The sequence below is a fragment of the Pogoniulus pusillus genome, chromosome 3, assembly GCF_015220805.1.
Source record: "Pogoniulus pusillus isolate bPogPus1 chromosome 3, bPogPus1.pri, whole genome shotgun sequence".
NCBI lineage: Eukaryota > Metazoa > Chordata > Aves > Piciformes > Lybiidae > Pogoniulus > Pogoniulus pusillus.
Window position 1 is genome coordinate 22,781,139 of NC_087266.1, and position 25,459 is coordinate 22,806,597.

Genomic DNA, 25,459 nt, shown 5'->3' on the forward strand with positions numbered 1-25,459 from the left:
GTCACTCTGTAACCAAGAATCAGGAAGAGATTTTCACCATAACCACCCCAAATCTATTAGAGACTTTACAAATAAATTAATTCTTAATTATTTTGCAATGTTGAATTTTCCCCTCAGTTGTTCCTATCTCTAAATATGAAGTTCAGAGCAGCAAATTAAATATCTTCAGATTTTGCTTCATTGGCTTTCTGTGAAGCAGAACAAACTGGTTCACATTCTGCACTGGAGATCCTCAGGGTTGTTTGGGGAAGGTGTTCTCCCATGAAACTCCAGCACACAGATGACTAGGTCCAACACCTCACACTACAGCTCTGTGCACCTACAGCCTGGCACAATGAATTCATTCATCTGTCTGCAAATCAAATTCCAATGATCTGGCTCCTAACCTTCCAGAAGCACAAGACCTGGCAGATGTCGCTGGTTTCTTCCATGTTTCTGTACATAGGCATGGTTTTGTAACACAGGAACACATCTCTCTCTCTAACCCAGTAACTACTGCAAAGAAGAATCCAGGTTCTGGGCAAATTTACTGCAAATCATTAAGAAATTGCTTTTAGACTCATTCCAGCTTTGTGGATGTCTAAAGATAGAGCATACTTGCCCACAGGACGTGGAGATGAGAATCGATCACCAGGAGGCTCAAGTTTCAGCTGTAAAACTGAGGTTTCCAGCAAGACTGTCTCCTTGCATCAAATCTATGCTGTGAAAACATCCTCCAGCTGGTCGGTACCAGCTGGCATTGAGGGGAAAAGATGAACCGCTGCTCGTGGCAAAGTACCATAAGGCACAGAGAGTACCCCTGCTTTAGAAACACTTCTCAGTGCTGGGATTACTAGTTAAACAGCTGATTTGTTACCCAGACATGACGAGCATACCCTCAGACTCCTCTGGTACATTGACTAACTGTAATTTATGATAAACTACAGAAAAAATAGTATTTTTAAACTGTGTCTTTACTGAGTCACCCATATGCTGCAACATATTCAGAGAAGGGCCAGGGGGATGATCAGGGGGCTGGAGCTCCTCTCCTAAGAAGACAGATTGAGAGAGTTTGGGCTGTTCACTCTGGAGAAGAGAAGGCTCTGAGACCATCTCTCACTGTGTCCTTTCAGTATCTGAAGGGGGTTTGCAGGAAAGCTGGTGAGGGACTTCTTAGGATGTCAGGTAGTGGTAGGACAGGGGGGAATGGAGCACAACTAGAATTGGGTAGATTCAGCGTGGATGTTAGGAAGTGCTTCACCATGAGGGTGGTGAGACACTGGAACGGGTTGCCCAGGCAGGTAGTGGAAGTCCCACCTCTGGAGGTCAGGCTCTGAGCAACCTGATCTAGTGTGAGGCATCCTTGCCCACAACAGGGGGATTGGAACTAGGTGATCCTTGAGGTCCCTTCCAGTCCTGACAATTCTGATTCTATATCTTTAGCAAAGAGTGAGACAATACAGGGGAGTTATTACAACGAGTAGAATGAATTTTTATTTTCATTCATCCTTCATCAATACTATACAGTTAGAGAGCAATATCTGGGGAAAAAAAAATAATCTTGAAATAATTTGAAACAGAAGGCACAGAAAACCAAACCCAACTATGCAGCTACAAAAGAGAGGGGGAAAATGATTTAGGAAGGCAATTAATTCCGAAAGGTAAATCCACTAAATTGTTAGATGTTCTGACTAAAAGCTACAGCATACAGAAACAAAACTGCACAGTTTAGGCTAACCCATGCTTTTGTTATGTATTCATATGACAGGAAAAGAATAAAAAAGACATAAAAATCTGATTTTTGCAAGGGTTTGACTGAAAAGCCTAATTTTAGGATAATTTTAAAAACAAAACTTATTAAATCTAGTACATATGTCAAAATATTCCCTGAAGTCTATACTAAGATGTACTTTACCCGAAAACAACAACAACAACAACAAAAAATCTGCATTAATAGCAAAGTATACAATTAAACAGCATCTGCATTCCTGTGTGGCCTTGCACTAGATTATGGTCCTGCTCTGGCAGGGTGTTTGGACTTGATGATCTCTGGAGGTCCCTTCCAACCCCTAACATCCTGTCATCTGGGGATGGGAGGAAACTTGTTCTCAGATCCATTAAGTTTGGTGGTTGCTTCAGAAACAGAAGTTCTCAGCACAGTAATATAATGTAGAGGACATTGAAGACATAACATAGATGTTAGGAAGAAGTTCTTTACAGTGAGGGTGGTGGTACACTGGAACAGGCTGCCTAGGGAGGTTGTTGACACTCCCTCCATGGAGGTGTTCAAGGTTAGGTTGGATCAGGCCTTGAGTGACCTATTCCAGTGGGAGGTGTCCCTGTCTATGGTAGAGGGTTGGAACTAGATGATCCTTGAGGTCCCTTCCAGCCTAAACCATTCTATGATTCTATGACACCGAGAGCATACATTACAGAGAGGAATTAAAAAAAAAAACCACTTCATTCATATGAGAGTTTTACTTTTTTTCCTTTTTTTTTTTTTTTTTGCAAAAGAGTAACTTTATTTCATTTGAAAACAAAGCTGCTGGAATTAATGACATGCGATAATGCGCCCCGATATTATTATACCAGCCGAGTCTGAAAAGAAAGGTCATGCTTCACAATGGAAATACGCTGCGGTTCTCAAATACATTCTCTGGTAGTTAAGAATACAATACAGAGGTCATTCATAAAATCAGTTCAGGTTGGGAACCTGGTTTATAAATGAAGCTCTTGTTCTTTTTCCCCCAAATATGTAGAACACCGACAACGTGTGTCCCGGTCAGTACATTTCTTTCTGCGCTCCACCCTTTTTTATCTTAAACACGTGGGTGCTTAGCTTGCAAATACCACGGAAAAGCAAAGTCTAGAAGTTACAGGTTGGTTTGTAAAAATACTAAATACAATCCAAGATAAATACTGTTACTCTTACTGACAACTTAATAGCAGATGCTCTCTAAAGGGAAAAAGAAAACAAACAACAAAAACACCCTGAAATGCATGAGAGATCGTTTCAGCATTTGATATCAAGGCATTTGCACATTTGTCAGGAGGTGACAGAATAAAAGGGAACTTTGCAGCTTACTTTGCAGTTGGACTTGAATTCAAAGAGCCTTCCTTCTAGCTTGGCCACCTGTAAACCATAATGTATGGTTTCTTAATAGCTTGCTTTTTCCCCCTACCAACCCCCCTCGGAAATAGTCCTCCCATTTAGAAAGTACAAGTCAAAGTCTTGTTTCCACAGATGAATAAAGAGAGCTGACAGCTACAATAGAAACGGTAAAAATGATCTTTGTAAAAATGGTCATCAAAATTCTCTGACATAGCAAAACATTCATTTGTAAAGTAAAGTCTAACACTGCAAGCCATTCACTCAGAGGCGACCTCGGGCACGAGTACTCTCGCCAGCGTTGCCACAGTTACTACTCCCATTTTTCTTGTCATTATAGGATACAAACTCTGTAATATATTAAAGTTTCCTAACAAAGAGTCCAATTATTGCACTTTATAAAAATTCCAGTAATATCAGGCTTTTATCCTACTTTTCTGTGAACACTGATGCCCTGCTAGAAAAACTGGGGGTGTGGGGGGATGCAAATAATTTCTGATGGGTAAGATGGATTATGTGAATCAGTCTGAAATACTGAGTCAAAAATAGAAGGCTTAAGAAACAAAGAGACGTACCTTTGGGAACAGATTTTGGTTCACAGCAGCAGAGAGATGTGCCACTGCAGTACTGACACACCTTCTCTTTGCAGGGAAGAATGGGCACATGGCTCTTACGCTTACATATCACAGATAACTTGAGCACTTTGCAGAGAGACCTAAAGAACCACTAAGTTCTTCTTCTGACTCTACAAGCCTGATGGGGAAGGCTCAGTGACAGCCATATCAGAGTGGGAATTTCTCTGTGAGCTCCTGTGTATTTCCATTTGCTTCAGCAATGGATACAGCAAATAGAAATGGCTATAGCAGGACGGAAAGACATATAAAGGAAGTCTGAGAGGCCCATTAAAAAAACCAAAGAAATACAGCAGTTTTGGCCCTACTTATAACCAGCTGTATCAATATGGGAAAAAAGACAGAGATTTTTGTGCCAGCTATCTAGAAAGACACTGCTTGAACCAAAATGATTCGCACATTTATATGAGGCTTCCAGGCCAGCAAATGACAGTTAAAGTTACTTTGTTCCTCTGCTCCTTCAGCATGGGGACAAGTGCAGAATGGCTCATTCCAACCGTGGACAGTCCGTTCACAGCTACAATCATATCACCACACCTGAAAAACACAAGGAAGAAAATAACCCAAATGATAACTCCTGCTCTGCAGTAACTACTACACACCAACAAACAGCGCTTCATTGCTGGGGTGACTGGTTTGCATCAGGTTGGAAGTGGAGCTTAAAAAGCTGAAGGGATTAGGTTTTAAATCTGTTTTACAATTCCTCTGGGAATCTAGATCACTAGATTTTCAATTCTAACAGAAAGACAGTTCTGCATTGAGACCTGACCTGCAGAGAAACAAAAGAAGAGTTGGAAAGATCTAATGGAGTCAAGTGTGTGCATGCCAGAAGCCTTTGTGTTTGTATGGACTGCAACACATTTACACCAAATGTGCCCTTACTATGTAGGAGGTGCAAAGATACTTATGGTTACCAACCACATTACAACCAAAAATCTTGTTTTCATTGGCTTATGATTCTGTCAAATGTTACCATTCAGCCTGAAATCTCCCTCAGCAGATGGTTCAACTGAGAAGCTGTAGCATCTCTGTGGTTTTGAGGAACAGAAATCTGGGAGGGTGCTGTTTGATGGCCCACAGAAAATTGACCTTAAAGGGCTCACTTTCAGTTTTCACAAGCCTAAAGGAAACTTCAAAAAGGCACCTAAGTTCTTCCTATGCTGAGCATGCTCTTCTCTGTGACTTGAGTACAGAAGCAGCTGAACATGACTCAGGATATCAAACAGGACTTTTCCTGTAACTGATCCTCACAACTATTGGAGGCATGAAAATGGATGGCAAAAAGACGCTCTCCTGAGCTCTCCTGGTGCCTGCTCCTAGAGCAGAGAATGAAGAAATGGTATGTCCAACACCAGTCAAATGTGCATTCAAAAGCACTTCTCTGCCTAAACCAAGGCGCCCACCACCCCAGAGCATGACGTTACAGTGGGGGTGAGCGGGGTCTCACTCATGCAGCCTTTCTGCTGAAGTTATTTCACCTTCTATAAAAATCACACCAGATAAACAGTGTAGGCAGAAAACAGTCTTTGCTATTGAACTGTAAAGTCATTTGCTCCCTTCCTCTCTAACAAAAAAAAACCAAAAAGCCAGATACTCTAAATAGAACAGCTTCAAAGAGCTCTGCCCTGGAACAAATCATGGTGCAAGGTCTAAGGAGCTCTCCCTTGCTGATGGTCTGTCTTGGTAGATTTGACCAAAGTCTACCATATCACAGCATCACACAAAAGCATCTTTTCCCTTCCTTACAAAGGGGTCCGCATGACCACAACCACTTTTCCCTCCTCTCAGGAATGATACTTGAACTTCCATTTGTGTGAAGACTTCTGATTATGAATTCCTGTGCTAGTTTGAAGCAGGCTAGAATGTTTTGGTGACAAGAATGAGATTACAGGCCGTGGAAAGAAAACAGTGGTGATGTCTACTTTGCTCACAGGCTTGCTGAGATGTATAAAAACATAAGTCAAAACATAGATGAGACACTTGGCATCACTCTCGCTGGGGTTGCTGGCTGAGCTGCATCTCTCTAACCTCACCCTCCATTTTGGGATAATCCACTTTGCTTCCTAACCCCCTGGCCGAACCTTTATTCTTCCTTGGGACTGGGGTAAGGTTGAGAGGGGTGAAGGGGTGGTTGAGAGCCCCTCCTGGGGTCTCAGGTTTCTGGGAGAGGAGTTATGTTTCTGTATTACCTTTTACCTTGCATATTTCTGTCTATAACTGTATATACTGTAAATATCTGCTTGTATATTGTGCCAGCTGCAAATATAAGCTTCATTCATATTTCCAGAGCCAGCTGAGTCTAGTCTGGGTGATTTCTAAAGTGGGAGGGGGAGGCAGGGAACACCCAAACCATCACAATTCCCCGGTCAGAAATTATTTACTTTGGGTTGTACAGAATTCTTTCATTTAATCCAAACTGTTTCACAGTTGTCCACAAAAATCTAATTTTGTGTTCAGCCAAGCTATTTTTTCATTTATTTATTTAGCCATTGAACTGAAAAATCAATTACTGGCAAGGCTCTAGGCATAAGTACATTTTTGCTTAAGCTACTTTGTAAGTAAATCTACATGTAAAAAATCGTGCCATAAAACTTCAAGTTGCATATTCGTTACTGCCACCTTCACAAGAGATCAGGTTATGAATGAGAGAACCTTTAATAGGAACTGTAAGTCCTGGTTCTGAACTAATTCTACCTAAAGCTAAGATGTACATACACATATTAGACCTCAGGGTTGCATCAAAACATTATGTGTAAGTAGAAACATACAATCTTTAAGGTCAGGAGGGCCCTCAGGAGGTCTCTAGTCCCACCTCCTGCTTAAAGCAGGGTCAGCTGTCAGATCTGACCAGGTTGCTCAGGACTTTATACAGTCAAGTCTCAGAAATCTCCAAAGAGAGAAACTTGGCAACCTGTGACACTGTCTGAGAATTTCTCCTTATAATCTGCCTTAATCTCTTTTGCTCAGCTTGTGCCTGTTGCTCTCTTCCTCTTGTCCTGCACTACTGTGAAGAGCCTGGGCTTCATCTCTTCAGTAATCCCCCCTTTGTAGAGATTACTCAACGGGGCTGTTAGGTGGTGCCTCTGAAGACACCTCTGCTCCCAGATAAGCAAGCCCAGCTTCCCAAGCCTCTCCTTGTAGGGCAAGTGCTCCAGCTCTCTTCATCTTGAGGGCCTCAGCTGAACATGCCTCATTTATCAGTGTTTTTCCTGCCAGCTAATGAGTCTCAGCACTGACGTGGGGATTTAGTTCCTTAATTGTCTTTCCAGAGGTACTGTTTTTTTCATCTACTTTCTTGCCTTTCCATTAAAGCAGCAATGCCCATCTTCAGTACCAGAATTTCCAACAGTGAAGTCTATGTGAAAAGGATGAAGTAGTTCCCCCTGTTTTACCTAAGTTCTAATTTTTCATTTGTGCTCTAGAAAGACAGAAATGTTAGGAACTAGGTAGTTCTGCACACAGTCATTTTGCAATGTCTCTTGGCTTAAAGAAGCCAGGAATAGACAGACATCAGGTGACATCAGCACAACAGCTGGGGAGGAGGGTGAGAGATGGCAGAGGTGCCAGCACAAGCACCATCTCTGACAGACACCCTTTCTTCATAAGCAACAGCCTGTACTACCCTGCATCACACTCATCAGGGAGGCAAAGCCTTCATGATTTCCACAGTACGACATGCTGCAGTGAATTTCCTTAAGTAATCAGTTGCACCAACAGTTAACTCTTTAAAAGTGATGACGAAGGTGATGATTACTATTATTACTACTTTTAGCTTACTTTAATCTTCCATCAAAGTAGGCAGGAGTTCCAAGAACAATGGTTTTAATGAAGAAAGGCTGGTTCGTGTGGTTCTCCTCGTAGCCACCAACGATGCTGAAACCCCAGCTGCCTAAATTGCTCCGCCGCAGTACTACGTCATGGCAGCTATGTAGGCAGCTGTAGAACAAACAGTGAGAGAAAAAGCCATGTACACCACACAGAGGCATTTTTATAGTAGGCACAACATCTGCTGTCACATCATTACCACTGTGCTAAGCGTGGAAGAGAAGGGAAGGGATGGTGATTAGACCTCCGTTCCCGCAGTCAGTTCACATATTCAAACCGATTACCAAAAATGCCTGCCATCTTGAGACAGAAAAGTGTCTTAAAAGAAATAATGCAGTGCTAAAATAATTGTTTAAGCACAGCTAACTCTGTATACTGACAGTAGCAGAATGGCATTTTAGGGATTTCACAGGTAGCAAGGATGTGGGTAGAAAATGGATAACTGATCTGTTCCGTTTGCAAGAGAAAAAAAACACAACAAGTTTTTCTTCCACCCCCATCAAGTTCAGGCATTTTCTGTTTTAAGATCTAAAAGTCCATGCATCATCTTCACTGCCTCTAAACTGATACATCACCAGCAACAAAAATATGTATGATTAGCCATTTTATGACACAGAATGTAAATAATTCAGATCATGCTTCACTAACTATATTGGCATATGTTATCTCCCCCAGTGAAATTTAATTACTGCCAAGGAGGTTGGCAATGACTTCTGAAAAGATCCCCAAACCAACCAACAACAGAGAAACTAAATTTTGGGTCAAAAAGATGCCAGGTTCCTTACCCATATACAACACTGTATATACCAATATACAGCAGCATAATGCATAGCATAACTTCAGGAGCCCCACATAGGCATTTCTAGTATGTATGTAAGTGATAAACCACTGCGGAGGCATGGAAAGGAAGTGTATCTGAGAACTGTTTACTGAGATTAGATAACTGAGGATAAATTGATTGATAGAACTCAGAAAAAGGGAGAAATCTTTGAAGGGCCAGTTCTGTTATCTTCAGCTACATTCTGCTACCAACACAACTTGGTCGTGTTGTGGTTTTATGCCTAAACTATGGACCTCAGAGTGGTAACTATCAAGACTGAGGGGAATTAACCTGCATGCCCTGACAGAAGTTAATAACACTATGTGCTGTAGTAAGAACTTTTCTTGATAGCAAACAGTGCTGGAATGAGCTTATGGGTGTAGCCACAAGAGAATGAAAAACAGGACTGTAAAAATGAAACACAACAAATGAAACACTGTTGGACAGTGATGTCCAACAGACTGCAGAGGAGGCAACTCACTGCAGATCTTGAAGAGTATTTTTGTTTGGCAGAGACAGTAGTCTGCTCTTGAAAAAAACCTCTGGGAATCTGTAGCTACAGACCCACTTGTGTACAAGAGACCCATGTCAAGAATCTGACAGAATGGCAAGTCTGATCTGATATTCTATCTGTGGTTTTATTAACAATCTCTCTGGTTGCAGACATGCTATAGAAAGTTGCAGTGTGGCTAAACAATAGAAAAGATGACTTGTGCTCATCTACATGGGGAGTTACTATGGTTTGAGAAGAGAGAAACCCAGTTTCCTAAGGAAACACTGCTCCTTGTTCACAGTCTGGTTTGCAAGCACACTGCCAAACAAATGTAACTGAGACTGTCAGACAGAAAGGCAGATGTGCTGCAACTAATAAGGTCTCTGCTTTTGTATCTTTCATGGGCTTATCTTAAATCAGGAAACGAATAACTTTATCAGTTAATTCTGTACCTTGGAAGTCCCAGCCACATGACCCATGATGGTGACCAGCTGGCATCATATTCATTTTCACTGATGGTATTCAGTTGTTCTTCATTAGCCTGAGGCTGTTCCTCTACAATCTGCACTTCCAGGGCTTTCAGAGCAACTACTGAAGAGGCAGCACTAGCTTTCAGCATGGCCACCGCCTCGCTGTGGCTTAGGTTTGTCAAATCGATGCCGTTGATGTTCAGCAACACATCACCTGTTGGAAGGTGCAAGAAAGAACACATCAGTTTGTCATAGAATCATAGAATCAATCAAGTTGGAAGAGACCTCCAAGATCATCCAGTCCAACCTAGCACCCAGCCCTATCCAGTCAACTAGACCATGGCACTAAGTGCCTCATCCAGTCTCTTCTTGAACACCTCCAGGGACGGTGCCTCCACCACCTCTCTGGGCAGCCCATTCCAATGTCGGCACCATTCCTAGCAACAGCACCCCCCACGCCAGGGCTTCACTTAGTACTGTGTTTTTTAGAGCTGAGACAGTCTGACCTGACAGCCTGGCACTGTGAGTAGCTCTGAGGCCTTATACTGCTGGTTCAAAACAGTAATGTGCTGAACTACTAAGCTGGATCAGTATCACTTGTTTCTACATAACATTTCAAATGCTGTGGCTTCTCTAGTATCTTGCTCTGAAAACTTGAGACAGAAATTACCTAAGCACCTCATCATCTCAGCTAGCTGCAACTGCTATTGCAGATGCCACATCACAATTATTTCCAGGATTTCAGGTCCACCCTAACTTCAAAAGGGAAAGAGGAATGATGGAAAGAAAAATAGAGACATCGCAAAATAGCAAACTCTTGTAGATAAGGGAGGCTCCACAGAGTGCTTTAGGTCTTTACCTTTTTCTAACTTGTTACTCAGAACAAAATGGAATTCAAAATCTACTGCAAAGGCTGACACAAATCCCCAGAACATTAAAAATAAAGAAAGAGCAAGTATATCTGCAAAGATAACCTGGAAAGACCTGAAGACACTAAGAAAAAAAAAAACCAGACAGAATTTTATTTTGCTTCAGAATCATTTTAAAAAGCTTGAAGATGAAATCAAGGATGTTATTTACTGTCCAAGAAGTGACAGACTCCTCTTTCACACAACGTCTCGCTCATTGATCAAAGCCAGAAAAAAACCAAAGCAAAAGTGTGAACACTTGGGTAGCTTAACTTGAAATCAGATTTGTTGCTGCTCTGGCTACTTTATGTTACACAATGAAAGATCAATTGCAATTCTTCTATCAAGTGTGTTTCTCATAGTAGTACAGAAAAAGAAAGAATCTCCGTTGGTATGTGGGTGTAAAACTCCCTCTCTCAGAATCATGTAAGCATGCTCCCACACTGTTCTTTTTAAACTTGCAATCTGTTAAGTATTTTTCCCTACATTTCTTTCCTAAGAAGCTGTAAAATCTGTAATTCTGTGAACTCTGAGTCACAGAGATCCCACGGGCAGCCTTTGTTTTGTATAGACACAACAGGTTTTAATCGCCGAATGCTTTGCTATCGATAGGGCAGGACAGCCTCACCTACACTGAATCGAACTTCCACCTCCCGGTTCCCTTCTGCAAAGCCAAGGAACACCGATGGGTGCAAAGCCAAGCTGTCCCAGAGGATAAGGCAGCATTCAGGAGCCAGGGTCAAGCTTCAGAGGTAAAGAGCATGGGTGAGCTGTGACCTGTCCTCACAGCATCAGGTATTTCTCAGACAGAGATGGAGCTCAGCGTACCACATTAAACACAAACCCAGGATGTGTGCATAGCAGTACAAAGAATTGCACCAGACCCTCAGCCCAGGGGATTACCGTCAGCTTTAAAGAATTTAAGCAGACATTTCCTGCTCTTAGCTGCTTCCCCTGCTATCTCTCATAGAAAAGATGGAAGTGTGACACTAAATACTCTATTTCCATTATTGAAACAGGAAGAAGCATCCATCAGCACTTCCCTGTATTTGTGAAAAGCTCTTTGACACCACCTGACTTCAGAGCATGTACTCATCACACAACAATCAGAGGCCACCCGTGCCACCAGGAAAGCCAAGCCCCACCTCGTTTAATCCTGCCATCTCTTGCCAAGCACCCGTGAGGCTGCACACTTGTCACAAAGATGGGCAACTCGCCACTTTTGCTGCCTCTGCCTCCTGCCACTGTCATTCCCAGAGATTCATGTGGCTCTTTTTTCACAGTAATGTGCTTTTCTTGGCATGTAACACACTGGGAGAGATCCTGTTCGACAAGGATAAATAACATTGTTAAAAAATGAAGGGAAAAAAAACAGCCAAAAAAGAACACAACAGAACCATAACTAAATTGTGAGTAGAGGGAGTGGAGGCTTAAGGCAATTTAAAGAGGCATTGTCAAAAATATTTAGGAAAAGAAGGGACTCCAAAATGAATTTATAAAAGCACAACTTAACAGAGTTTGCTGGCAAGATTCACTCTATTACATCCTATGTGGAAGGAACATGGAAAATTGGAGTCAGGTTGGATGGATTTAAATGGGGATCTGGAGAAATTTATACAGAGATAGGGGAGATAAAGCCAGGACTGAGTTGGAGTGAGTCTTGTGTAACTTTGGCATAGCTTCACATAGTCAACACTAACAAATCATGGAATTAAGATTGTACAATTCTCTACCAACCCTTAGTTGACAATCAATAATTTGTTATAATCAAACACAGTGATTCAGTCAAAGATTCACTAAAGTTTCTAAATGAAATCTCATACACATAGAGACACAGAGGTTAACCTATGATTAAGATGTTTCCTGTCTGCAGACTGCAGATTGTGGCACCTATGAACATCACAAGATTGAATTATAGTGAATTACTCATTATAATCCCTTCTTTGGTGGTGATCTTCCACTGTGAAAGACAGGTTGCTGCCTACTATGATCCCACAATGATCCAAAGGGCCTCACTTTAGAATCAATATTTATGGGGTCACAAGATGATTGACTCTGGTCAGTACTTTTCCACTGTGGCTGCAATTCCTGTCAGGTGATTTTGGGAACTTTCAGAGTGGGCTTCAGATCTGTGCAGGAGGGGGCTAGGGTATGTTTCACAGGCAACAGGAGCTCCAGGTGTGGTTAGGGAGTGTCTGATCCCAACTCACTGTATGTGCACCAGGACAAGAAGGTACCAGACTATCTCACTGCCCCAGTAGGCAAGGCTAGAAAGCACCTCATTGTCCCACCCCACTGCACTTGCAATTGAAACAAGAGCAATGTTGGGCCCACAGTCCTTGTAACTAAAGCAAAAACAATGTCACAATATGGCCTGGGGTGGGGTGGTCTTCACCACCACATCAATACACCCCACAGCTATACTCTGGCACTTTTAACAGAATGGTTTTAAAAGGACTAAGGAGTGCAAATTGGCTTCAGAATTCCCCCTGCTTTCTCTTGGAAAATGGCAACACTGCATGCTTGGATTTTAATGCCAGATGCTCCTTTTGACTCACTCTGCTCCTCATATATACATGTTAATCACATATATATGTCTGTATCTATACACATTACCATGGCTTATAAAGACAGCTCCTTCTTAAGGCTTTAGGACTAAGTGGCTGGTGCCATGCAATTATATAAACATTTTTAAAGTCAACTCTAGGTTTATGAGAGGGTGGGAAAGATAAATGGTGTTAAGCATGGGGAAGGCCCATTTGTGGTTGAACAGGATTTTGAAAGAGTGTGTGGTACTAACAGATGAAGGAAATCAGCTCAGCCAACAGATCAACTTTGGAACTGCAACATGAACGCAACCCGTGTTGGCAGATGGAAAGTATGTTCAAACTCTCTAATCATTAGGACATAAGGACAGAGCTCAAAGGATTGTGGTCAGTGGGGCAGTATCTAGTTGGAGGCCCACGGCTAGTGGTGTTCCCCAGGGATCAGTATTTGGTCCAGTCCTGCTCACCATCTTCATCAATGACCTGGGTGAAGGGACAGAATGTACCCTCAGCAAGTTTGTTGATTATACCAAACTAAGAGGAGTGTCTGACACACCAGAAAGCTGTGCTGCCATACTGTGGGGAGAAACCTGCTTAAATTCAACAAGGGCAAGTGCAGAGTACTGCATCTGCGGAAGAATCCCATGCATTAAATACAGGTTAGGGGCTGATCTGCTGGAGAGCTGCTCTTCAACATACTCTTAATATGCTGGATGGTGTGCACCACACCTCCTTTTCTTGCTGGAGCCAGCACAGTGGCAACAAAGATAATAATGTTCTTGAATGACAGCTCTCCCAAGCAGCAGTAACACATGAGCCACTGTCTTAGATGTATAACAACTACAGCTCTATGAGCTCAGAGAACTTGCTGCTTTCACTGCAGTCAGCAAATCCAAAGAAATACTGAAAAGGTCTTGCATAGCTTTTGTTGCCACTCCCGACATGATGTAGGACTTGAGTACCTGGAAGTTGTCTTTTAAAGAAAGAAGGGAAAAAAAAAAAAGAAAACCAAAAAAGAAGGTAGGTGTAAATGAAGACATAACCCCTTCTTCCAAACTTGCCCTACTACACACTTCAATCTTCTCAAGACTAAACCTGTATTTATACCTACGGGAAATTGAAAGAAAAAGAATTTATACCTGCTGGAATATTTATACCAACCTTATGTGAGTTGGGTCTGCTGTGAAACAGCTGCTGCACCTGGTGCTGGTGTGAGTTGCTGTTGTGAGTCCCCATGTCTCGGATAATACTGACGGTCTGTGACTTCAGAGGTCTAGAGATGATCAAATTCACTCTCTCCCCACTGGCCTGTTAAATGCATAAAACAAAGTAAAGCAGTTGATAGGATATTGATTATCAGCAGAGATGGAGGAAAAATGCATGATGAAATACAAAGCAAAACAACAGAAAAACCCATTTTCCACTTTCTGGGGGTGCACAAATTGCTTAGACTTGCAAAGTCCCTTTCTTGCTTCATGCTGCAATCCCCTCTGGAATGGAGGCAATAGTAACACTCCTTTTTCTCTGTTACTTTTACATCAGCTGGAAATCCTTTGCCAAAATCACTGTTTCTCGCTTTGTGTTACAAAGCTCCAAACATTAAAAATCACACAATTCCATTTGCAGCCTCTGTGAACTTCTGCAACACATAGCAATGTCACAAAGAAATGCCCATGTGCTGGCTCCAGGGTCTGCAGACTTTGGTCAAATGCTCCGAACATTTCTGGGACTTCCCAAAGAGACTTCCAAGAAAGATCTTATCTATGAGCAGACCATCAAATTCCTTTGGGTTTGGGGAGTCCTAGGAGATTCAGCTACCAGATGTTAAAATAAACCATCAGCTCTTTCTACAGTCACAAAACTGCACCTCAGCAGGTAAGTTATGCAGTGTAAAGTTCTGACCAGTTCACCATATCTTAAAACATAGACACTAAAATTGCAGTTTCCAAGATTATTGCTATTTTCATTTAACTGCAAAGGAAACCCTTGACATTATTACAGAGTTCTCTATGTGGTGCTAGGTTAAACAAAGGTGACTGCACTAAACTGCAAGAACCTACTACTGGTCTATTCCAACTCAGACATGGCAGTTTTCACCAACATCCCATCAGCAAGAAGCAGCAATGTGCTGCAGCTGTTTCCTTACAAACTGGGAAAAAGACATGGAGTAAAGGTTTTCTTGTGGTAAGAGGGAAGGGTCATATGTCAGACTGCATCAAGCTTTGGGTAGTGTTTGTCTCCAGAACAGCGACAGACATTGAGAATAGCCCTTTCCTGAACACTCAGAAAATGAGTTGTACTGCACAAGACTCAGGAAAGATTTGTACTTTTTCTTCCCACCTGCTTCCCATCTGTTGCCTCTGCAAAGTCTGAAAAATCCCTTTCCTGTTTTAATCCCAACTTCACAAAGAGGAAAATCAATACAAAACAAAGCCCACTTTGATAGAGTTTACTGAAAGATTAAAACCACATAAATATCATAATAATCCTCTTTTCCTGCTAAACAACAGGCTGTGTGGTAGTCTCCTTGCTCACGTAAGCAGCCTTATAAATTTCACACTGCATGTCAAGGAAGAGTGATGTACTTTTCACTTCTGAGCAGGTGAAGTTACCTGTTACCTGCCAGCTGCCAAAGCAGACCCTGTTTTGCACCATTGTTTCCAGAACATAAATCACAGCAAACTGCACCACTGCAGGCTTTTAGGCATTACATAGAATCATAGAATCATAGAATCATAGAATCAGCCAGGTTGGAAGAGACCTCCAAGATCAGCCAGGCCAACCTATCACCCAGCCCTAACCAATCAACTAGACTATGGCACTAAGTGCCTCATCCAGTCTTTTCTTGAAGACCCCCAGGGACGGTGCCTCCACCACCTCCCTGGGCAGCCTTACCCCAGGCTTTGCTCACGAAATAAAGCTGAGCTGCAGCCTCAGATAGGCAATGCACATTACCTGTATAACCTGAGCAGCAAGCTCAGGTGTCCCATGCTTCAAGTCATGTCCGTTAATCGCAAGCACGCGGTCGTTGCTGCAGAGCCTGCCATCTTGAGCAGCCAAGCCCCCTTCCAAAAGGTCCAGAATAAAAACTCCCGGCTCATCCGTTCTGCGCACAAGTTTAATGCCCAGCTGCTCGCTGGAGTCGCGCTTGTGCAGCGTCACCTGGAAGCTGTCCTCCCGGGAGGAGCCGGTGGTGTCTGCGTGGCCGTGGGTCCGGCTGCCGAACCGCCGCTCTCTCAGCACGGTGAGGTGCAGCACCGAGCAAGGCTGGGAAAGCACAGCTCGAGCGTGGTTGTGAGACACATTGCTGATGTCAAAGCTATTGACCTGCAAAAGAGCAGCAAAATCGGAATGATATTTTCTTGTCTTTAATTGTTCCTAACTATCGAACAAGCTGCTTTCCAAACTCAGCTCAGAGCTCACTGCAAAACCAGCCTTGGAGCAACCTGCACATCTGACCCTGCCAGGCTTCCTCTCTTGTCCTTCCATCCTTTTCTGCAAACCCATTTTGGCCACCCAATCCACAAGTCTGTTTTTAGCATGGAAAAGACCCCTAAGATCATCAGGTCAAATCATTAACCTAACACTACCAAGTCCACCACTAAACCATGTACCTTAGTATCAAGTCTACCTGTCTTTGAAATACCTTCAGGCATGGTGACTCAAACACTTCCCTGGGCAACCTGTTCCAGCGCTTGTAAACTACTTTCATTAATAAGCTTTCCTAATATCTGACATAACCTGCCCTGGTGCAGCTTTAGGCCTTTTCCCACGTATGTGACAACATCTCTATAATGGAGAACACTCTGGCATCGTGGCTAAGGGTTTTTTGCTCTCATGGTCTCCTATACTTGCCTTCCTTAGATCTTTATACCTTTTACTCTCCAGGGCGAGAACTTTGCATGTGTTTTCAGGGTCAAGTCCAATATCACTTAAAAATAGTAACTATAAAAAAACCACATCCAAATCTCTGAAGAAAGTTTGTGTCTAACAGGAAGTCAGAGTTTTAAATTTATAATGTGTAACACTCAAAATTCAGTTGTAAATGGAAAGCAGATTAAATCTTGAGGTGGAGTGGTTGGAAACTGCTCAGAAGAAAAGGACCTGGGAGCATTGGTGAACAGCAACTGAACATGAGCCAGCAGCGTGCCCAGAGGGACATGACACCAGCATCCTGGCCTGCATCAGCAATAGCATGGTCAGCAGGACCAGGGAAGTGATCCTGCCCTGGTATTGGGCACTGGTGAGGCCATACCTTGAATACTGGTTTCAGTTCTGGGCCTTTCACTCTAAGAAGGACCTTGAGGGTATGGAGTGTGTCCAGAGGAGGACAATGAAGATGGTGAAGGTTCTAGAGAAGAGGTGTGGTGAGGAGCAGCTGAGGGAACTGGAGTTGTTCAGCCTGGAAAAGAGGAGGCTGAGGGAGACATTCTGGATGTCTACAACTTCCTGAACAGAGGTCAGAGCCAGGTGGGGCTTGGTTTCTTCTCCCACAGAACAAGTGATGGGACAATAGGAAATGGCCTCAAGTTGCCACAGGGGAGCTTTAGATTGGACATGAGGAAACGTTTCTTCCCCAAAAGGGTTTCAGAACTGTGGAGATGTTGTGTTGAGAACCTTGGTTTAGTAGTGACCTGGCAGTGCTGGGTTGATGGTTGAACTTAATGATCTTAAAGGTGTCTTCCAGCCTAAACAATTCTGTGCTTCTCTCCCTATAAACAAGAATTGTTTGTTAATGTGGCTCACTGATACAAAGCTCAGTAATCTTCAGGCTTTTCTTGTGATAGAAAGTTAAGATAAAACTCGACAGTGCAACGAGACCTGGCAGAAAACAGAAGCACCACAAAAAAACCAGCACAAAAGCCATATTTGCCTTATTTTGTAAGAAGGGATACAAAGTTAACACTAAAAATTCATCCTTAGCATGTACTACTGTGTCCTGATTGAGAAACCTCTGCCCCATAATTTCAGCAGGTAGAAGCTAACACTGAGTGGATTATGCTGACCTGGTCCCTGCACAACCTAATTAAGTAAAAGGATACATTTGCAGCTTCCCACCATCTATCAGCAGTATAAACACTTAACAAAGAACAAAACCAAAAAAGAAAGAGAAAGGAAGGACTGAGAAATCTATGTACCACAGCCACCACATTTACTTCACGCATCTGACAGGTCAATGCCAAACCATTTGGCTGTGGTGTTTTCAGCACAGCAAAGGGGTGGCTGCATCAACCAGTACCCTGCCCCTCTGAAAGGCTTCCACTCCAGCAGTGGAGGTAGCACTCTCTGAGCCACCTCCATCCTCCAGCCTGATGCTCACTACAAAGCCACTGCTCTTGGCAGCGCTATGAGCTCAGACGCTGAATCACCGCCATGTCCTGGTCTGCTACTGCCCCGAGACAGGCTGTAACCTTGGTCAGAGGGAAAAGAGGCATAGCTAGAAGAAATAACATTTAGAGCTGCCACCAGCAAAACCTAGTAGGGCTCATCCGTCAGAGCCTTTAAATTAAATCTGGTTTTATTTTTAGCTGTTGCTAGCTAAAGTAAATACATAAAATATGGAAGCATTCAAAGGGCACAGAAGAATACATGCAATAAAATGTAATTCTTCTTTCTGCAGTTTCAGAATAAAACAGCCTTTACATTTCTGGGGGAAAGACATTCTCATTAGGACATGTTTTACATGAATTACAGTCACAGCCCAGCAGAAAAAAAAGGACAATTGTGGAGCACTTTGAAAATGTTAGTCACCTATCTATACCTTGCAGACAACATACACTTTTATGCAGCTGTTACAAAATGCTGTTCCCTCACATCTTAAAAGGGTAATATTTCTTGTCTGGCTGGGCAAGAAAATGCTGATTTTCACCTCGCAGTCCTTTCTGGCTTTCTTTTCACCCTTTACTGCTCATAAAAGCCTTTAGAGACATTTTTGGAAACATCCAACTGAAGCGTGCATGCTGAGCTGCATCTGACTGCTTAATTACAGCTGGCAGAGAACAAGCCTGCTCATTTTAACACAACAGCTCAGCACCTGCACAGGTAAATTCAAAGCAATAAAGATACTGTATCTTGGTGAATCTCTTCCTCAGCATGGCAGAAGGACTCTCATGGACATCCCCCTAGCATCTGACAGCCTCAGTGCTACACATTGATAGAGAAGACTCACTGCTGCCTATAAATTCTATTTATAGTCAATTTATTGCCACTTATGGCTTTGGAAACTATAATTGACACCTGCCCAAACAGCAATAATTCACAAAGCCTCACTGGAGCTCAAGCTCCCTATTCTGGCAATCAAGGAGAGCCCTTGAGTATCAAAAATAAATTAGGCAGCATTCAATCAGTGTCTGCGACTGCTTGTTAAAAAGGCAACATTCTGGAAACCTCTTGGGTTGTGTTCTTGGCCAGTCACTATGCTAAGACTTTGAGAGAGTAAAAAGGCACATTTCTCCAAAGGGACTTTATCTTCTGAAGTGCAAACTAATTTCATTCCAAGGGTAACTACGGTATTTAAGCTACTTCTATCAGCTTGATTTCAAAACCGTGAAACGATACTAATTTTAGACTGATCTTAGGCTGTCAGATCAAAAGCAAACATTGTTACTGAAGCTGTTCTGAAATGATGATAACCTATTTTTAATCATTCCACTTGAAACAAATAGTAAAAAAAAAAAATGTCAGAGGACTGCCTTGCTTATGTAGAACTCAGTCAGTGACATCCTTAAGAGTCCCTACAAACAACCCTTTCCCCTAATAGAAAATTGAAATTCCAAAATATAATTTGATCTTTTTACACTGTCTTTGCCTAATTATCTTAAACCTTAACAAAAATACACAATCACAACAAAATTGAATTTTAATTGGGGTTTTTTTTTGGCTTTTTTTTTTTTACTTAGAGCATATTGCTTCAAGTCATGCCAGTGCAGAGCATCATTGACACCTCTGCACATACTGCAGATGCAAGTCAACTGCCAAGACTACTGGAAGGCAACAACAGTGAAGCCAGACTAATATATCTGATGAAGCCAGCCTCACAACACAGAAATTACTTCTTTACATAGGACAAGGCATGCCAACATGATAGCCAGGAGTAACCCTGGGTTCCTTCTGACTGCATGCATAAGGATGAAATAAAGACCAGATCCCACAACATCTAAACCAGAAAAATGAACTTATACTTCAAATACTGATAAGAGATGCTAAGGAGGAAAAATAATCCCAAGGACTGGTCTGACAAACAATGTAAAGCACCATAACCAAAAGCACTAGAAAAACAGGCCTTGCTCTGAATATTAATTTGCCTTCCAACTGATAATTGCAAAGCTAACATTTACACAACATAGTCTGACAAGGAAAATCTCCCATTTCGCTTAACAGGTAGTTCTGCAAGGACTGAATTGAACGCAAGCAGACAGAATATGTCATTAGGTTGCATACTTGAAGTATTTGGTCTCCAGCAAGAAGTCTTCCATCTCTGGCAATGATCCCATCTCGATAAACCTCTTGAATGACAATGTTGATCAAAGGCGTTTCATTGCCACCCACTATGCTAATTCCCAATTCGATATAAGGATTGGACCGATGAATTTCAATCGTAGTGATCTCTCCTTCGGGCAAGGTAGGTGGCTGTTGATTTGCTGCCAATTATTTCATAAAAAGACAGATGATTAACATCCTTTACACCTTACACATTTTCAGTAAAGCAAATCAGCAGAGGACAACGTAGACAGGCCACACAGCAACAGTTTAACGACAAACTCAACAAGTGCAACTGGATTAGTTCCACTACTTGTTGGATCACCTTAGCTTATTAGGAACAGCTCTCTAACGAGTTAGCAGCATCCATGCTTCTTGAAATGGCATTATTTGTGTTGGAAAAGGATATTCTGAACCCTCTGGATCCTGTCCTTTATAGGAAATTTCATACTCTTAATTTCCAATTTGATCACTTGTGTATTCACATCTGATGATGAAAATAAATATGTGTTTTGAGGCTTAGTCCAAGGAGCATAACTTGGTCATGACTTTTCATTAGCAGTTCTCACAACTGCACTAGGAGTTGAGTTACCAGGTAAAGAGAAAGAGCCCATTTCTGAAGCAAACATGGAGACAACTAAAGTGGGGCAGGGGATGCTAAAAGATGGCAAAATACAGGGGAGAAAGAAGGGGACAGAACCACCTTCCTCTGTGATAAGGCTCAATGCTTCTTCTCTAAAGTCCCAGATGCTAGAGACGTTACTGCTCGTTTGATGCAGACGGATGCAGAAGTTACTCAGCTGCCGTTTTGTTCGAACAGGACAGCATTCCATGTGGAGGAAGGCTGCTGATCCGGTCAGAGGGTAAGGGGGGAAAAGAAATCTCATCTTAGAAAACAACTTTTGCAATTTTACAGAAAATACGCTCCTTCCATCTCACTGCAAGGCCAGATTTACATGAACCAGGGCACCATGACATAATAAATGGTGATACAACACCATGATATCTGGCACACGCCCCAAGATGTGTATTTCCTTCCTGTGACCTTATCCCATCTGTATACTTGCAGACGACCAAAACCCACTAATATTTCTCCAGGACTTGCAAGAGACAAGAGCAGAAAATGAAGGCACACATTCATGGTTTGCAAGAGACAGGCTCTGACACCACCAATGTTTCCACATCTGATAAGAGAGGCTTGAGAAGATAAGTGATGACATACTGTCTGCTACTGTGTTCTCCTCAAAAGGCGGATTGTCGGTGCCGGGCTCGTCTGTCCACGCAGGAAGGGCGGGCGAGGTGAAGCTCTGCTCAGCTGGCACTAGTCCCTGATCTGCATCTGATGACAAACTGCTGGGCTGCTCTGTCCCACCAGGACCACTCTCACCCTCCGCTTCTGTTTGCGGCTTGCTTGCTTTCCTTCTCTCTAGAGCAAGCCTTCGATGAGAAGCCCCAGGACACCTGTAAAGACAATGTTTATACCATGCTTCAAGCCTGCAGCAATGTTTGTAGCACAGAACGCCCAAGGTAATACAGCAAATTAAATCAGTCTTCTGCAAAGCCACAGCTTTAAACTAGTCACAGAAAACACAAAACACAATGGACTTTAAGACAAACTCATGTTTTAGTGGACAGAACAATACTCCCTTCTTCACAAAGCTTGTATTGTGTAGCTTTTGGGCCATGAACTAAGTGTGCTGTAACACCTTCTGACTGTGGACTTACTCTGTTATAGAACGGTCCCGGCTGGGAGGGACCTCCAAAGGTCAGGTAGTCCAACCCCTCCTGCAGTCAGCATGGGCATGCTCAACTAGACCAGGTTACTCAAAGCCTTGTCAAGCCTCACCTTGACTATCTCCAGGAATGGGGCTCCAACCACCTCCCTGGGCAGCCTGTTCCAGTGTTCCACCACCCTCGTAGTAAAGAACCTGTTCCTAATATCTAATCTAAATCTGTTTTTCTCTACTTTGAAGCCATTGCCTCTCATCTTGTCACTGCTGGCCTTTGTAAACAGTCCCTCTCCTTCCTTCATGTAGGTCCCCTTCAGGTACTAGAAGGCTGCTATAAGGTCTCCCCGAGCCTCTTCTTTTCTAGGCTGAACCTCAGCTCCCTCACAGCCTGTCCTTGTAGCAGAGGTGCTCCAACCCCCTGATCATTTTCATGGCCCTCCTCTGGACCTGCTTCATCAGGTCCATGTCCTTCCTATATTCAGGCCTCCAGACCTAGATTGTGCTGTAAATAGGACTGGCATGAAATTGCACAGAAGAGAAGCCCTGTTCAAAGACACATTTGCAGATCCATTGAAGCAATTTCTTTCTGCCTTAGTAAGCCAAGAGAAGGAAGTATCACATTTTTCTGGGGTCATTCAGAGGAGAGAGACAAAAATTTAATCTATATTGTAATTTAAAGTGTTAAAATACTGAAAAAAACCCCACTTGCCTATGAGTTTGTGTTAAAACTTTAGCAAAAGTAACAGCTCTGCTCATCGTCTCTTGAATTGGTAGAAGGTGTTTCATTCTCCTCCTGCCTCCTCTTTTTTGTTCTGACTTCTCACAGGAGGTGCAATTTTTTGCTTTGCCTCGTGTAACAATGCTCCATCAGCATTTGATGCTTTTTGCTATAAACTCTCTTTTGTGAATTCCCATTATCCCCCCTTTTTTTTTGCTTAAAATCTTACAATAGTTTATTGCAAAGAAGGGCTCCAATGTTGCCAATTCACAGAAGGCCTCCGTTTACCAAGTGGTTGGTCTTACATTTATGTGTGTATAATTGGATGTGGACATCAATCTTACATCTGCCTGCATGACAGTTTTTGCAGTGTCTCCTATGTCACTTCTTACAGTATTTGATGTCTTTAAAGTTCCTGCTTCCAGAGCTGCTGACTACCTAAAGGTGCTCATAGCATAGCAGTGTCACAAAAAAAGGAAAAGGAACCATGTTCTTAAAAGTGTTCCCTGTTTGGGAACTTGACAGATTGTTGTAAGAAAAGAAGAAATGATTTATTTTTTCAACAGTGTTAACAGAATAAAAGACAGCAGAAGCCTAATGACGACCTAACTTGTTAAACCAGAATGTTCTGAGAATCATGATTCTTGTTGTGACATTCTCTGAAGGAGATCTGATAATTACATGGTTAGACTGTTTTGGTATTCAGCTCCAAAGAACGTTGATAAAGACATCTGCAGAGCTTTTGTGATCTCCAGCAGTGTTATACATACATAAAGTGATTAATACAGATGTATGATTGACACATACATCATTGTATGCATGTTTAGAAGAACAGCATAAGGTGACCCAAATGTTCTGTGAAATATGCAAAACTGCATAAGTCAGAGACAGCTCACATGATTAAATGACACATTTAAGAAATAATTTCTAGGGACTTTCCCAGAGGCCATCTTTTTGGTCATCTTGTTCTTCAAAATTAAGAAAGGGCAAGCACGGAAGGTGAAAATTACTGGAAAAGTTTTGCATTCTGAACAAGTTTCTCCAATTTTAATGATGGTACAAAACTCTGCTTCTTGGGTTTGCCCAGGTAATATTCTTTACATTAAATTACTGGGCTTGATGGCACCTATCTGCTAAGAAAGTTAGCCAGTCTCAATTTATCCTGGTGGTCAGAGACACACATACTTAGAGGTGAAATTCAGCAGCAAGTTTTTAATCATTGACCATTTCACACAGTATCACCAAGGTTGGAAGAGACCTCATAGATCATCAAGTCCAACCCTTTACCACAGAGCTCAAGGCTAGACCATGGCACCAAGTGCCACGTCCAATCCTGCCTTGAACAGCACCAGGGACGGCGACTCCACCACCTCCCCGGGCAGCCCATTCCAGTGTCCAATGACTCTCTCAGTGAAGAACTTTCTCCTCACCTCAGGCCTAAATTTCCCCTGGCATAGCTTGAGGCTGTGTCCTCTCGTTCTGGCGCTGGCCACCAGAGAGAAGAGAGCAACCTCCTCCTGGCCACAACCTCCCCTCAGGTAGTTGTAGACAGCAATGAGGTCTCCCCTGAGCCTCCTCTTCTCCAGGCTAAACAATCCCAGCTCCCTCAGCCTCTCCTCATAGGGCTGTGCTCAAGGCCTCTCACCAGCCTCGTCGCCCTTCTCTGGACACGCTCAAGCATCTCAATGTCCCTCCTAAACTGGGGAGCGCAGAACTGAACACTCAAGGTGTGGTCTAACCAGTGCAGAGTACAGGGGCAGAATGACCTCCCTGCTCCTGCTGACCACACCATTCCTGAGGCAGGCCAGGATGCCACTGGCTCTCTTGGCCACCTGGGCACACTGCTGGCTCATGTTAAGATGCGAATCTCAAAACGAGAATGCCAAAGTGCCAAGAAAAGGAAAGATGTGATTGCTTCCCTCAACATTTCAAAAATACTTTAATTTGATGGGTCACCCCTACACATCCTGAAATCTTAGCACTGGCCACGGGGGGGGGGGGGGGGGAAGAAAAAAAAAAAGGACCAACTTCCACCATCACTCAGTTCTGCAGGAAGGGGTAAAGGCTCTTGCAGAGGAAACCTCATCAGGGCTCTGACAGATGTGTTCTCTCACAGCAATATCACAGTATCACAGTATCACCAAGGTTGGAAGAGACCTCACAGATCATCAAGTCCAGCCCTTTACCACAGTGCCCAAGGCTAGACCATGGCACCAAGTGCCACATCCAACCTTGCCTTGAACTGCCCCAGGGACGACGACTCCACCACCTCCCCAGGCAGCCCATTCCAGTGTCCAATGACTCTCTCAGTGAAGAACTTTCTCCTCACCTCGAGCCGAAATTTCCCCTGGCGCAGCCTGAGGCTGTGTCCCCTTGTTCTGGAGCTGGCCACCTGAGAGAAGAGAGCAACCTCCTCCTGGCCACAACCACCCTTCAGGTAGTTGTAGACAGCAATAAGGTCACCCCTGAGCCTCCTCTTCTCCAGGCTAAACAACCCCAGCGAGTTTAGGACAAAGCCACCCCAAGCTGCACGTCCTTGATGTGCCTGAATTACTCTGCTACAGGAGCTGGACTTTTCAGCAAAAAGATGAATGAATAGCTCAAACCTGCCATGAAGAGAACCACACTTCATTCCCACTCAGGCTGCAGACAGCAAAATCCAGCTTTACTGGACTACTTCTCTGAATCAGATACTTCCTTGTCTTCTCCCAAAACACTGCTTCAGCTAGCTCACAAAATCTGTGGATTCC

General features: G+C 43.0%; 1 protein-coding gene across 3 annotated transcripts in view; it reads right to left on the reverse strand.

The window, feature by feature from the left end:
• Window positions 1-1,446: 1,446 nt before the first annotated feature.
• LNX2 (ligand of numb-protein X 2) overlaps window positions 1,447-25,459 on the reverse strand; it is a 70,006-nt gene continuing 45,993 nt past the window's right edge. For all 3 annotated transcript variants that reach the window (XM_064172439.1, XM_064172455.1, XM_064172447.1), the window contains 8 exons: window positions 21,484-21,722; window positions 20,223-20,422; window positions 15,738-16,109; window positions 13,944-14,090; window positions 11,382-11,559; window positions 9,311-9,542; window positions 7,498-7,656; window positions 1,447-4,257 (listed from right to left, as the gene is read on the reverse strand). In XM_064172439.1, the coding sequence (XP_064028509.1) occupies window positions 4,122-4,257; window positions 7,498-7,656; window positions 9,311-9,542; window positions 11,382-11,559; window positions 13,944-14,090; window positions 15,738-16,109; window positions 20,223-20,422; window positions 21,484-21,722 (1,663 nt within the window). In that variant the 3' untranslated portion in view covers window positions 1,447-4,121. The remainder of the gene's footprint in view (window positions 4,258-7,497; window positions 7,657-9,310; window positions 9,543-11,381; window positions 11,560-13,943; window positions 14,091-15,737; window positions 16,110-20,222; window positions 20,423-21,483; window positions 21,723-25,459) is intronic.